General features: G+C 35.7%; 1 protein-coding gene across 4 annotated transcripts in view; it reads right to left on the reverse strand.

The window, feature by feature from the left end:
* tanc2a (tetratricopeptide repeat, ankyrin repeat and coiled-coil containing 2a) overlaps positions 1-14,141 on the reverse strand; it is a 163,654-nt gene that overhangs the window by 21,325 nt on the left and 128,188 nt on the right. For all 4 annotated transcript variants that reach the window (XM_016452399.1, XM_016452401.1, XM_016452402.1 and 1 more), the window contains 3 exons: positions 9,846-10,035; positions 9,474-9,725; positions 3,163-3,291 (listed from right to left, as the gene is read on the reverse strand). In XM_016452399.1, coding sequence (XP_016307885.1) covers positions 3,163-3,291; positions 9,474-9,725; positions 9,846-10,035 — 571 coding nt within the window. The remainder of the gene's footprint in view (positions 1-3,162; positions 3,292-9,473; positions 9,726-9,845; positions 10,036-14,141) is intronic.

Genomic DNA, 14,141 nt, shown 5'->3' on the forward strand with positions numbered 1-14,141 from the left:
TCATCTAATATTCATATTCAGTCGTAAAGTCTTCATTATTCTTATACGTTTCATACGTATTATCATTAATCCCAATTACTGATAATATTCAAGGCAAGTGTCATGTCAAAGCAGGACAGAGATATTGGGAGGAAATCTTCAGTGCAATTAGCATAAATTATGTATAATTTCCTGACTGTATAGGAGTATGCTGCAACAAGTGTGATGGAGCATATTATGAGGTTATTTATCCCTCCATTTGCATGTGGACTATTAATTAGCCTGATAACATGTGAGTTAATTATCTGGTCATTAGCATAAAGGGGTGGGCGGAGTTATATGGGGCGAGGTTCTAGCAGACACTTTAGAAAAAAGGGCAAGAAACAGACAAAGAAGGAGAGAGATAGAAACCAGGGCAGCCGAGCAGTAATACGGCTATAAAGAACTAGAGACAGGGAGGTTGTAATAAAGACGAGGCAAAAAGAAAAGTGAACTCATTGCTTTTTTAGTAGAATATATATATAAAATCTCCTTTCATGGTACAGCTATAGCGGGTTCACATCCCCAAATGTTTTCCACTATTAAGCGCGATTATTACTAGTGGAAAAGGCTTTTAATGCCTTCTGAAAGATTACTATACTTATACATGAAAGAACCTGCTTGTAATTGCGGTCAAATTATGCCATTATCTACATTGTGGTAGAATTACCATCTACAGTATTACGTTTGTATACCTCATGCCTGATGTACAGTTTGAGCATCACATCACTATGAACACTTTTAACAAAATATGACAATGCGTTTCCACATTCAACAACTAATATTGTAAATCTGGCAAAGTTTTTTGTTTTACATTTTCATTTAAAGTGCCCCTATTATGGGTAATGAATGGTTCATATTTTGGTTAAAAAAGCGGCACCTAGTGGCAAAGAATGAATCTGCATTTTCATTCAGACCAATGCAAAAAGACCAACAAGTGGCCAGGCAATATGCTAATGTTTCATGTTGAAGTCATCATGAAACGGCTTGGGATTCATTTTAAAAACGAATAGTTTCAATGATTCAGAGTCGACTCTTTCTTTTAAAAGACAATAACTTTATACACGGCATACTTTCAGATTTAAAACTTTGCAGGATGTTTTCATTCACTTAGAGCTGTGTTACACACTGCATGAAAGGTCATTTTCAAAAATCCATAATAGGGGCACTTTAAAAAATGCGCATTGATAACACTACATTTTGTGTTGTATGGCATTAAATTACATAATACTAGTTAATGCTACTGCATGAGGGTTTCTAATACACCGGCAGAGGAAATGACGGCCCATTTGACATCCTTCTCTTTTCTGCCTAATGTAATCGATCTCTCTATATTTTTTCCTCTTTTGCATAGAAACACTATCATGGATTTGTTCTTTTGCTTTTGGCGCAAATGGGAACACAAAAATTATATTTGGGTTACATTTTATTTTAAGGTGTCCTTGTTACAGTGTAATTATACATTTAAGTACTGAGTAATATTAATTAACTACATGCACTTACTATATGTGGATAGGATTAGGGTTTGGCTTAGGGTTACTTGTATGTAATTATGCATAATTAGTTGTTATTATAATAGTAAGTAGATGTAATATGTATAAAAAGGACACCTTAAAATAAAGTGTTACCGATATTTGTTGTAGTTTTCCTTCACCATACTATAGACGTTTACCCAACTATCATGACATCTGCTTCTGAGAACACCAGGAATGTGAAAAGGGTGTATGAATAAGCACACAGATACAGTCTACCTCCACTGTTTTGTCACCTGTGCGATCATCCTGAAATATACAGGTTATTTGGTGAATTGCGACTCAAGCTATTGGATTTCTGACTGAATCTGAGAGGAAACCCAGACCTCCGAGGCTCGCTCCCAGCCAGCATGATTTAGGATGTGTGGAGCCTTGACTGTGAGCTTTAGACAGCAGGCCGAGCTCTGACAGATGAGCCAGAGCTAATGCTAATAGGAAGTCAATACATTGATCTGGACAGGAGACAGATTATGGCACGGCAGTCCAAAGGGGAAACCGAGAACAGCAGGACGAGGGGGGAGAGTGATCCACGGAAGAGCTGCGGAGTGTGTTGAGGGTTTTAATGGGACATGCTGTGTGTAGCGGAGGGCAGATGTACGAGAGGCAAGACACACACACACACAGACGTCATTACATTGCAAAGGTAAATTTTAGAAGGGACATATTCTATTATTTTGTAGAATTCTATTTTTGTTTCCCCTAGAGTCCACTTATACAGGTGCATCTCAATAAATTAGAATGTCATGGAAAAGTTCATTTATTTCGGTAATTCAAAATCACCAAAATCAGTCATAATTGAGATTTAAATGACCATTTTCTACCCTCTCTCAGACTAAGCTGGCTATATTTCTACAGCACCTTATATGTAAACGACAGCTGTTATGATTGGCTTTTCACTTTGTGTGTAAAATGAGTAGCAACACCCCCAGCAAGCTGATATGACTGAATTTATGTTTTGCATGAAAAGACTGCTGATCTAAAGGCTTCTGGAGTTATGAAAATATATAATTTATGACTTTTTCCTTCTTTTAAAAAAAAATCTGGTTGGAGCAGGAAGTGAGAGAAAAGCAGCCAACAAATATTCAATATAAGCTACATCTGAAACCCTTCAATACTATTTAAAAAGACCTCCTAAATGTGCTGAGCTGGAATCTAGACAAAGGATGGCTATTTAAAAAAAAAAATCAAATATAATTTTGTTTGGATTTACATTTTTTGGTCAATAAATAATTTCCATACTTATTTATCTTTGTGTTATTATCTTATAGAGCTGCTTTATAGTTTGCTTCATAACTAATGAACTTTGCAATCACACTGCTATTGAACTAAATTGAGCTGATTAATGACACTATTGTCTTTTTAGAGCTGCTTTACAGCTAAAATTGTATTTGTTTCATAATTGAAGAACCTTTAAACAATACTGCTATTTAAAGCTGCTTTGAAACAATCCGTATTGTATAAATTGCTATACAAATAAATGTGACTCGACTTAGACTTGACATAGAATGAGTAGGTCTGTCTACACTTGTGACTGGTAATATACACAAGGTGGTGGGTGAAGTGAAAGGATTGAAGAGTGGACATTTAATAAATCTAGGAAAAATATACACACCTCTCATGTCAGCTTGTCCAGAACGGCTGGAACTGGAGTTTTGTCGTGGCATACGCAAAGACGTGCGCAGTGGAGCCTGTCTCTGCTCATCCAGATACGCAAGATCCTCCAGGTGAGCTGAACTAGTGGCTGTGAAAGAGAGGGGGAATTCAGGCTACTTTTAATATTTTAAAAATATAGTTTAACATTTTCAATATTAGATTAATATGACATTTTTTATATTCTTTAAAAATGACTCTTTTTTTCCCCCCTTTTTTGTGTGTGCATTGACGCTTGGGCGATATTATATTTAAAATATTCATGTCAATAAAGTACTAATTAAAGTTGAAATTGAACACTGAAATAAATTCTGAATTTAAATTGAAAATTGAGAAATAGAGTGAGAGAGAGAGATTGACAAACTCTATTTAAACTCATGCCACCCACATACATATTCAACAGAGGGAGAATACACAACAATAACAGTGAAAAACAGAAACCATTTATTATGCATTTCCTCATTTCAGCAGCCAAGCAAATGAAGTGAAGCTATTAAAAAGAAGCAAACATATTCTGGCAAACCGGTTCCAGAAGGAGCTTGTTGTTCCAAAATCAGAGAAAGTTTTCAACAGCATTCATAAGTGTGCTGTCAGTTTAACTTCACCTGAAATTAATCAACTCTCAACTTCAGCTACGAAGTAAATCTAACATAGTATTTTTGTTTAATAAACCAACTGCCGGTGTTTCCATTTATGGCTAGCTTCAGAATACTGTATGAATATGTCAGAATACTGTACATTATGTCTAATTATTATATGAAATATCAGTGTGCAGTATGCATACTGTATAATTATTAACCATTTTTATTAAACTTTTGGCAGTCGAGTCAATGAGTCAAGAAAGACACTGAAATTACACTTGATAATGTGTCCAGTTCATTTGTCTCATATTTACCATGGTAAAAATAATATAAGATTGTATCTGAATATACACTATGTTCGTAAATGATTATAGAAGTAAAAACAATGTTTTTTGGTGGATTGGTTATCATTTGTATAACCACAGTTTTACTACATATACCATGGTTAAAATATGGTCAGTGTTGCAAAACAACAGTTAATTTGTGGTTTAACTGTATTAACTACGTTTATTTAGGTTTTATTTGTAGTAAAACCATGGTTAATTTTTGTAAGGGCACAAGTTTTTACTCAAAATGACTTGATACAACATGCTACTCCAAGCTATTTTACAAGGCATTTCCTAAGAAAACAGTGATATTATGGGTACTATCAAAAACATGGTAATACCATGGTTCTATTTGCTGTTAGTGATGAGTCAAACCCTTTGACGAACTCTATCAGAGCTTGTGTTTGCTTAGCTTGTTGTTATTAGCTTTCATGAAAATTCGTGCATGAATTTTGAGCCCCTTTTTTCTTTGCTAATGAGGAGGAAAGTTCATGGCGGCTTGATACACAAGAGTATTAAGAACACAGTGGGTGGCCACTGAATTGATCTCACCTCAAAGCAGCTGGAGAGAGCTTTTGAAACTATTTAACAACAGCTAACATTATTGTTGCAGTGTTAGCACTGGTGTTATGGACAAGTGGCCACCATCAAAGCAAGGTGCCACATCCTAAGGAAAGCCTTTCCTTCTGTGCTAATGTGTTTAATCGAAGACGGATTTCAGAAAACCATCCATGGCCCCATGGTACATGTGTACAAATGACAACTTCCTGTTGGTTACATGTGGGGAACAACAGTTTAGTAATTTAAACCTCCCCTAAGAGAACATCACGTTTGAGCGGGAACTTTAGAGAACTGCAGCATTGACGTCAAAACCTGGAAAACTAATTGGCCAGTGGTTCCTTTGAGATTTTCCTATTGGTTTTCATACAACTCATGAGTAAAATAAGGTCTGTGGTAAACATAACTTGATGATACTTTGACGTTTTGCTCTACAACGTGAATTACACATACCTATACTGTAAAACACTCATTTTAAAGCAGTTACGTTTATATTATAAAACGTATGTTTCTAATACGTAACTACATAAGAACGTTGAAAAAAACGTCAAAGTATCGTCAAGCTATGTTTACCACAGTTCTTATTTAAAAATATATATATAAAAACCCTTAGGAAAATCTCGAAGGAACCAGTGTCGAAATAGTCTTCTGGGTTTTGATGTCACAGCTGCAGCACTCTATCAATGACAAAGTTTGCAAAAGCTGGGAAAGATGTCAAAATTCGGCAGCTATATGTTACTACTGTAAATCCATAATAAATTAAGATCGAATCTCCGTCAGTGTAAAGACCTGTTCACACCAAAGATGATCATTATAAAGTTTTAATAATCAGAATAGTAAACACCACACAGTGATAAAACGATAATGACAAAGAGGAACGCTAATCACTTACAGAGCAATTGTTTTCTAGCTGATGAACGATAAAAACATTGACCAATCAGAATTCACCCAATTGACCAAGCAGACTACATAACCGCACCATATGCTAAAAATAAACAGAACATTATTGTCTGTTGGTGTGGATGCTTATATAGTTATTGTTATCTTTATAGGCATCGTTCCTTTTGTGAACAGGCCTTATGAGACCACATACACCGTTAACTGTATATTGGCAAAAACTATGGTTATCATTGTAAAATGTAAAAAATATCCTAGACACCATTATTTCTCCTGCCCAACCCCACCACCTCCATCTGCACTGCAGACTGTCTGGCTGGCATGACTGTGTTGCTGGATTTACAGCCGCTTGAAATGTGTCACAATGACTTGGGCTCCCATCAACTGGTCCAGAAGGCACGTCTGCATTTTACACCAAACGTCTGAACATGTGCACATCTACTTATCTCTAAACTTGGTTTCTGTTGGTGTCCTTACAAAATACTATGGAAGATAAACATAATATAATAACGTATGCTTTACTAGGTGATCAGACTAGCAATTTCCACCTTAAAAAAAGGCTTAAGATGCGGTCACATTTACCTTTGTTTGGTGAATGGTCACGGACAAAATCCAGACATTTCAAAAGGAATCCACGCGATTTGGGGCGAAAAATTTCATCATGAAACAGCCACTAATAAGGCATCTACTTATACATATCTATGTTTTTATGTACATATGTGAAGGTGAATGTGTGTATATGCGACAGGAAGTGCACACAGGAGAACATGTCAAAACTCATACCAGTCTTTCTGTTCAAAAGAATAATCAAATGCATCTTGAACTCAGAGATCAGACAGGTTTTGAAAGGGGAAGATGGAATGAAAGACAAACAGAGAGACACACAGAGGAGGTGAAGGAATGAGTGGGTGGGATAAGGAGAGAAAGAGAAAGAAATGAAAAGAGGGAAGAGAGTGAAAGACAGGAAAAGCGTGAGAGGCGAGCATGCATGAGTAAGAAAGAAAATCAGGGGGAGAGAGAAAGCATGAGAGAGAGGTGAGGAGAGTAGGAAAAAAGACAAATAGATCACGTCATTCACTCAGTGCTGATGCCAGCGGCCTTCACTTCACTAACGTGCATGCTTTTTATACTTTTTTTGCATGCCACTTTGAAGTTATGTTAATTTGAAACTTTGAAAATTCAGAAAGACAGGTGAATTGATTAAAATAAACAACTTCCTAACCATATGTTCAAAGATAAATAGATAAATAAAAATAAATGAATTATTAATATGAACAATAATTCTCAAATTATTATTATTATTATTATTATTATTATTATTAATAATAATAATACTAATATGAATAATAATAATAACTTTTTTCTACGATATCCCAAAATTTGCCTAACTATAATAGGTGGAAACCTGGATACTGTCTGCATATTTTCTTGATCTGATAAACTCTAATCTGATTGACTGACTTTACACCTTTATACTAATGGATTGAACTGAATTGAAAAAATAAAATAAAAATAAATAAAATTATTATTGTTTTATGTAAAATTCTTCTTCTTATTATTATTATTGCTGTTGTTGTTACGCTAATTATAAAGAATGATAAACATTAAGCAATATAGTTTGTTAACCTAACTGTATAGGCTGAGTAAATAAACAAGTGATGGTCACATTAATTAAATAAAGCTTGCATTATTCAATCAGACTTTAGAGGTAGAAATATTCATTTTATAAACATTTAATTTACTTTATATTGGAAATTTCTTATAGCAAACCTTCAAAAATCCAAAGCTGACAGTAAAAAAAAATAAATCTACAGTACTTAAAACTGAGCGACTGAGTTTGATACTATTTTCTCACATGTGGATCCAAAACCAGCAGCACAAATCACAAATCCTTCATAAAACCTGGAGGAGATTCACGCAGACGTCCTTGCTTTGTTGTAACGGGGCAGCATCAGGAGCTAGAAGCTGCTCCAGAGTTTAAATGGCCCATAAAGCTGAGAAGAGGGCCACTTCTATAGCTCTCACAGTAATCGCTATGTGCTTTTACTGACCTTGACATTTTAAGGGAATTGGAAACACGTGTCTGTTGACTTTTAGGGTCTGGATTATGTGGGATATTTCCTGTCTCCGCAGTTCACCATTCATGAACAGAAGTGTTCAAAGAGCCTCAGCTGAATGAGTTTCACACAGAGCTGACTCCAAATATTCACATGCGGTGAAAGATGAATGTGACTGTTTGTAGCGAACAGGATTTGAATGCTGGGCTGAGTCTTGACTAGCTCAGCATAATATGCAGGTTTCTGCCATTTTACAGTTAATCTAGGGTTAAATAACAACTGAAATGAAACGACTGAAACGGAGTTACTGAAATGACTCAAAGGAAGCAAAGCAATGTAGGTATAGGCACATATATTCTAGAAGAAATTGGCATGATAAAGTAAATTGAATGTTTATAAAATGGATAGCAACACATGCTTAATCATTTAATTCATGTGACCATAATTTGATTATTTATGCAGCCTACAATAAGGTTAACAAATTATATTTTTTATCATTCTTTATAACCATATCAACAGCAATAATAACAACAACAACAACAACAACAATAATAATAATGTTGTAAAGAATATGATGTAACATTGTTAAGTAGCCTAAACTATAACTATATTTAGTATATGTAATATAGTATAGACTAACTGTAGGCTAAACAAATTATGGTCACATTAATTCAGTTTTATTTTCATTCTAGATGCATTATTATATTATATTATATTATACATTTATTTATTTATAATTTGAGAATTAATATTTATATGAACAATTAAATTATTTATACATTTCTATATTACGTTTATTTCTACATTTAAATTTATATTGGTTAGATGCTTCTATTATTCATTGGCTTTGTACTGTACTCTGCACAGTGGCAAAGTTGAATCTAATCTATTCTAACAAGGTATGTTTCGACTGGCACACTACTTATGGCGCTTTTCCACTTCATGGTACGGCACGGTACGGCTCGGTACGGTTCACTTTTGGGGGTTTTCCACTGGGTACAGTACCTGGTACTTTTTTTAGTACCACCTCGGTTGAGGTTCCAAGTGAACCGTACCGTTACCAAAACGTGACGTGTAAACTCTGCTGATCACGGATTAGCCGGAGAGAATCGTCACTATCTGCGTCACTGAACTTGCGAACTTGCCACTGAACACAATGGAACCGCTAGATTTAAATCAACACAACCAGCGAAGGACTGAACGCAACTGTTTTGAACGAGCGCACCTTTTTTTTAACAACCAAAAAGTTTTGTTGTCTGTTGCGGAAGTACAGACGTTCCTCTCGTTGATAGCAGAGGAGCGGATCCAGTGAGAGCTTGATGGGGCGATGCGGAATGAAAATGTTTTTTTTAGGAGTCGTGGTAGTAGAGGCGGCGCAACTATAACGACATGTGAATAATCCCGCCCACTCTAAAGCGGTACTGAACTGCAGTGGAAACGCAAACCGTGCCGAGCCGAACCGTGCTGTGCCGTACTGAGCCGTACCGAGCCGAGTCGTACCACGCAGTGGAAAAGCGCCATTATACTACTAGTACTATTTTGGCAGTATGCACATATACTATAGCATGCAATTTTTTAACTATAATTGCCAAAATTTGACAGACACACTGGATAACACAGTTTGCAATGAGACAAATGAACTGGACACATTATCAAGTGTGATTTCAGTGTCTTTCTTGACTCATTGACTCGACTGCCAAAAGTTGAATACAAATTGTTAATAATTATACAGTATGCATACTGCACACTGATATTTCATATAATACTTAGACATACTGTACAGTATTCTGACATATTCATACAATATTCTGAAGATAGCCATAAATGGAAACACGGACAGGTGTGGAAACTTACCGGCCACAGAGTTGGGGCGGGGCATGAGGTAGAGGGGGATGGAGTGGGCGGAGTGAGAGATGGAATGCTCCAGACTCCTCTCTGGGATTTTGTTGAGGCTGTATGTGGAGGCGGCCATGTTTTCATCCACCCGATAAAGAAAGGAGTCTGCACCCATTGACTTCTGCGCCTGCCAGAGTTTGAGGCTGCCCCGCGAGCCCTCGCTGTGTTTTCCTCCGTGCTCGGCATTCTCTGAGTAACTCGTGAGCGTTGCTGCAAGAAAGCAATGGGAGATTTGAAACAGGGACATTTTTCAACTGTCATTTTTGTATATGTACATCAATGATTAGCATTTATTTCTGTTACTAAAACAAGCCACAGAAAGTCTCTGACCTATAATGCCGCTGTCTCGGCTCTCCAGGGTGGAGGTGGGACTCGTGATGGAACCGTAAGCACAGTCTCTGGTGCCCATGTTACCCGGGGCTCCAGCGGGTAACGTGGAGCAGGGGCTGCCAGGAGGGGGCGATGCTGTGCTGCTAGCTAAACTGGAGCATGGGCTGATCCTCTGGGTCATGGAGACGCCCTGAACATCAGAAGGAGAATTTCATCTTTGAAATTTCAGAATTAGAGATTTACAGTAACTACAAAAGTGTCAGAGTGTTTCTCCTAACTTGCCACAAGAAATGAATGAAAACGACAACTGTTGCTTGGTTTCTAATTTGTAGCCCCTGGCTTTTCCATCCAAAATGAAATCTCATTGGTTCAAAATCCTACTCCGAGTTGTATTATAAATTTGTGGTCAGAACTGAATGACCTCATAGCTATATGTGCAAAGATCAATAAATAAACCATTATTATTATTATTATTATTATTAATAGCAACTTCTATTATTTATTTATTTATATGGTTTTTATTATTCATTTTATAATAATAATTATAATAATCATCATTATTATTATTATTATTATTATATGATTTTTATTATTAATTTCATTATTTGTATTATTTGTTATGATGAATTATATGAATTATATATAAGGGAATATAATAAATTATAACATGGCAAATAATAATAATGATGATAATAATGACAATGATGATGATAATAATAATAATAATTATTATTATTATTTATTACTATTATTATTTATAATAAATTATAATACATTTTTCTTCAAACATAGGTATGAAGTAGTTCCAATTATTATTATTATTGTTAATAATAATAATAACTTCTATTATTATTATTATTATTATTATTATCATCATCATCATTATTATTATTATTATTATTTACAGTGGTGTGAAAAAGTGTTGGCCCCCTTCCTGGTTTCTTATTTTTTGCAACACTTTTTCACACCACTGTATATGCTTTTTATTATTCATTTTATTATTATTATTGTTATTATTTATAGTATTTTTATTATTCATTTTATTATTATTATTATTATCATGTTAAGTAATAATAGACAGAAAAACAATGGTCACATTCATATGCAAAGGATATTGCATGTTTTTCTAGAAATACAAACACTAACAGAACAAATGTGTAAGTCATTAGTAAAACCACTGTAACTTGTATTGTTCCATTCAATTCAATATGACCATTTACATAAGAATAATTGTACAAACTGACATTTACATGCCTATGTTTCATGAAGGAGGCCTAATGTTCACTCATTGTTACATTGCAGAACTGTAGCATACTGAAGGATTTGTTGCTAGATCAGTGCAGCACTGCTGCTTATATATGAGGATCCTATTCCAGAAAAGCAGCACCGTTGAATGACTTTCACACACAAAAATGCCCACAGAAGTGGAAATCTGCAGACTGGTATTTAATGATACAGTGCTATCCCATATTTCTGCTGAGGACTGCACACTCACGTGGAATTATCTCTTTTTATGGCCTGGGCTGACTTAAACAATTTTTCCACTGTGACTCAATATTATGTAATTTAATACAATGTTATTGGCTTTATGGTATATGACAGAGAACTTAGAATTTTCAACTCTTAACCAAATGAAAAGAGGAGAGAAATCAGTGTATTATTATGGCATGCTGCGGTCAGCGACAAGACATGAGCTACAAAAACCCACCAAGATAGTGAATCATTTTACCCAGTGGGAAGAGAGAGTGAGAAAGACAAAGAGAGAAACATAAACAGACAAAAAGTATGATAATGAAAGAGTTGCAGCAAAAACGTAAAGAGGGAGTAGAAAAGAGACATGGAAAGAATAGGTGGTCAAGCGAGTTTGTCTGACTCTGGGTCTGCGGTGGAGGCCACATTAATGACTTCATACAGACGGATATGAATTTCAGTCAGTCACTGGTACTTCTGTCCAGAAGTTGTTTTAGATGATACGTTTCTCACAACCAAAAGAGAACAAACTGCATGCCAAGAGGATGTTCTTTCATAAAAACAACAATTTAAGGATACATTTGCGGATCACAGAAAGGTTCTGATTTCAAAACTAGGGTTTGATCCAGGTTTAACACTAAGAACACTGAAAAAAAATAAAACTGGTGTCAAAACAATTTTTACAATCAGTAAACAGTTACAGTACAAAGAAACGACAGTGAAGTGTCGAAGACAGTGAAGTAGAAAGACTGAAACAGTATGTTCTTGTCAAACATACTCCAATAATCAAATTTGTTTTTCTTTTACTGTGAAATTAACCTTGTTTTTCTTTAAATGTGCACTCAGAAATCTTAATTTCTTTATGTGTAAAGCTGTTTTGATGATTTGTAAAACCACCTACATTGAAACATTTACTACGACCGACTGAAAACCCATGAAAAATAATAATGCTTCACATTTCTTTTCACTATGAACCAGCAGTTGCTCTAAGTCAGATCTCAAACTCAATAACTTCCCAAATATGTCTAAATAGCTCTACACCTTTTTGTCCAATTCAGGGTTCAGTGTGCGTGGGAGAGACTGGCTCTGAATCGGTGTTTCAGAAATTGTGGCCTTTCAGTGACCACGCTTGCTTGGCAGGGTCCAGCCTCTAAAATAACTCAGTGGAGATCTCGAGCAGCTCCGCCCAGCTGTGGACGGCAGGAGCCTTGCCTTGCGCGATACATTCCTGGACTCAACTATGTGTCAGATCAATGAGGTCGAGCTGAACTCAGAACAATTAGGAGGGAATGAAACACTTCTGATTTTAACCAGTGGAATGTTATACAGAATCCAACAAGTGCTACATTCAAGAGCTCAAAATGTCATTTTAAAAACCAGTGAGGCTGTTTCCATTCTTAGTCACTGTTAGGATGTGTTAGGAGCTTTTGCAAATATTTTTTTTAATTAGGGTTGTCAATTTTACATGTTAAAGGACTAGTTCACTTCCAGAATAAAAAAATCCTGATAATTTACTCACCCCATGTCATCCAAGATGTTCATGACATTCTTTCTTCCGTCGAAAAGAAATGAAGATTTTTGAGGAAAACATAATGGACTTCAATGGGGATCAACGGGTTGAAGGTACAAACTGCAGTTTCAGTGCAGCTTCAAAGGGCTCTACACAATCACAACTGCTCATCTTGCACTAGCTCTGCGATGCATGTCTTCATGCATTACGTAATCATGCTGAAAAATTCAAGCATGTTTAGTTTTTTGTCTGTACTTTAGTTCAAAAAGGCAGGGTAGGGCGAAAAACTTAATCTAATTTTCTCCTCCAACTTCAAAATCATCCAACATAATTGTTTTACCTTTTTTTTTTGTAAAGGGCATTTGACTTTCTTTGCATGTTCGCATTGTAAACACTGGGTCAGTACTTCCGCTGACGTCACACATGACCTTTCCAACGTGATTATGTAATGCGTGAGGTCGAGCTAGAGCAAGACAGGCATTTGTGGTTAAAAAGTATGTAAATTTGTATTTTTTCAGAAAACGACCAATCATTTTGCTAGATAAGATTTTTTTTCCTAGACTGGGATCGTGTAGAACCCTTTGAAGCTGCATTGAAACTGCAGTTTGTACCTTCAACCCACTGATCCCCACTGAAGTCCACTATATGAAGAAAAATCCTGGAATGTTTTCCTCAAAAACCTTAATTTCTTTTTGACTGAAGAAAGAAAGACATGAACATCTTGGATGACATGGGGGTGAGTAAATTATCAGGAAGTATTACACGGAAAAGTGTTTATATATAAATATAATTAACACATTAAATTAGCTATAATACATATACAAAATATTTTTTGTTAAAATATATATTAAAAATATATATTTTTTTATATTTACTTGTCTTATTTAAAGGAGTCCTATTATGCTCTTTTACAATGTCTTGATTTTGTTTTGGGGGTGTACTAGAACATGCTCTCATGCTTGGTGGTTCGAAAAACGCATTATTTTTCACATAATTTACATTATTACAACACCTTTCTCCCCAGTCTGGCATAAACGGCTCGATTAGTTCCGGGTTTGATGAACGTCCTTCCGAAAAATGAAATGTGATGTGATTGGTTAGCTATCCCAGTGCGTTGTGATTGGCGAACAGTTTAGATGGTGTTTCAGTACTGCCCCACCCCTTGCCAAAGCAGCAAGTTTAGTTAAGGATGGCGTCAATATTTCCATATCAATTTGAGCCGGATTCAGACCCAGAGAATATTGAACAAGAGGATCGCGCAGAACCTTTGCACGCACGGATATTGCAAGACATATTAGAGTGGTAACGTTATTGTT

This window comes from Sinocyclocheilus anshuiensis, unplaced genomic scaffold (genome assembly GCF_001515605.1).
Source record: "Sinocyclocheilus anshuiensis isolate Anshui unplaced genomic scaffold, SAMN03320099.WGS_v1.1 scaffold11, whole genome shotgun sequence".
Classification (NCBI taxonomy): Eukaryota; Metazoa; Chordata; class Actinopteri; order Cypriniformes; family Cyprinidae; genus Sinocyclocheilus; species Sinocyclocheilus anshuiensis.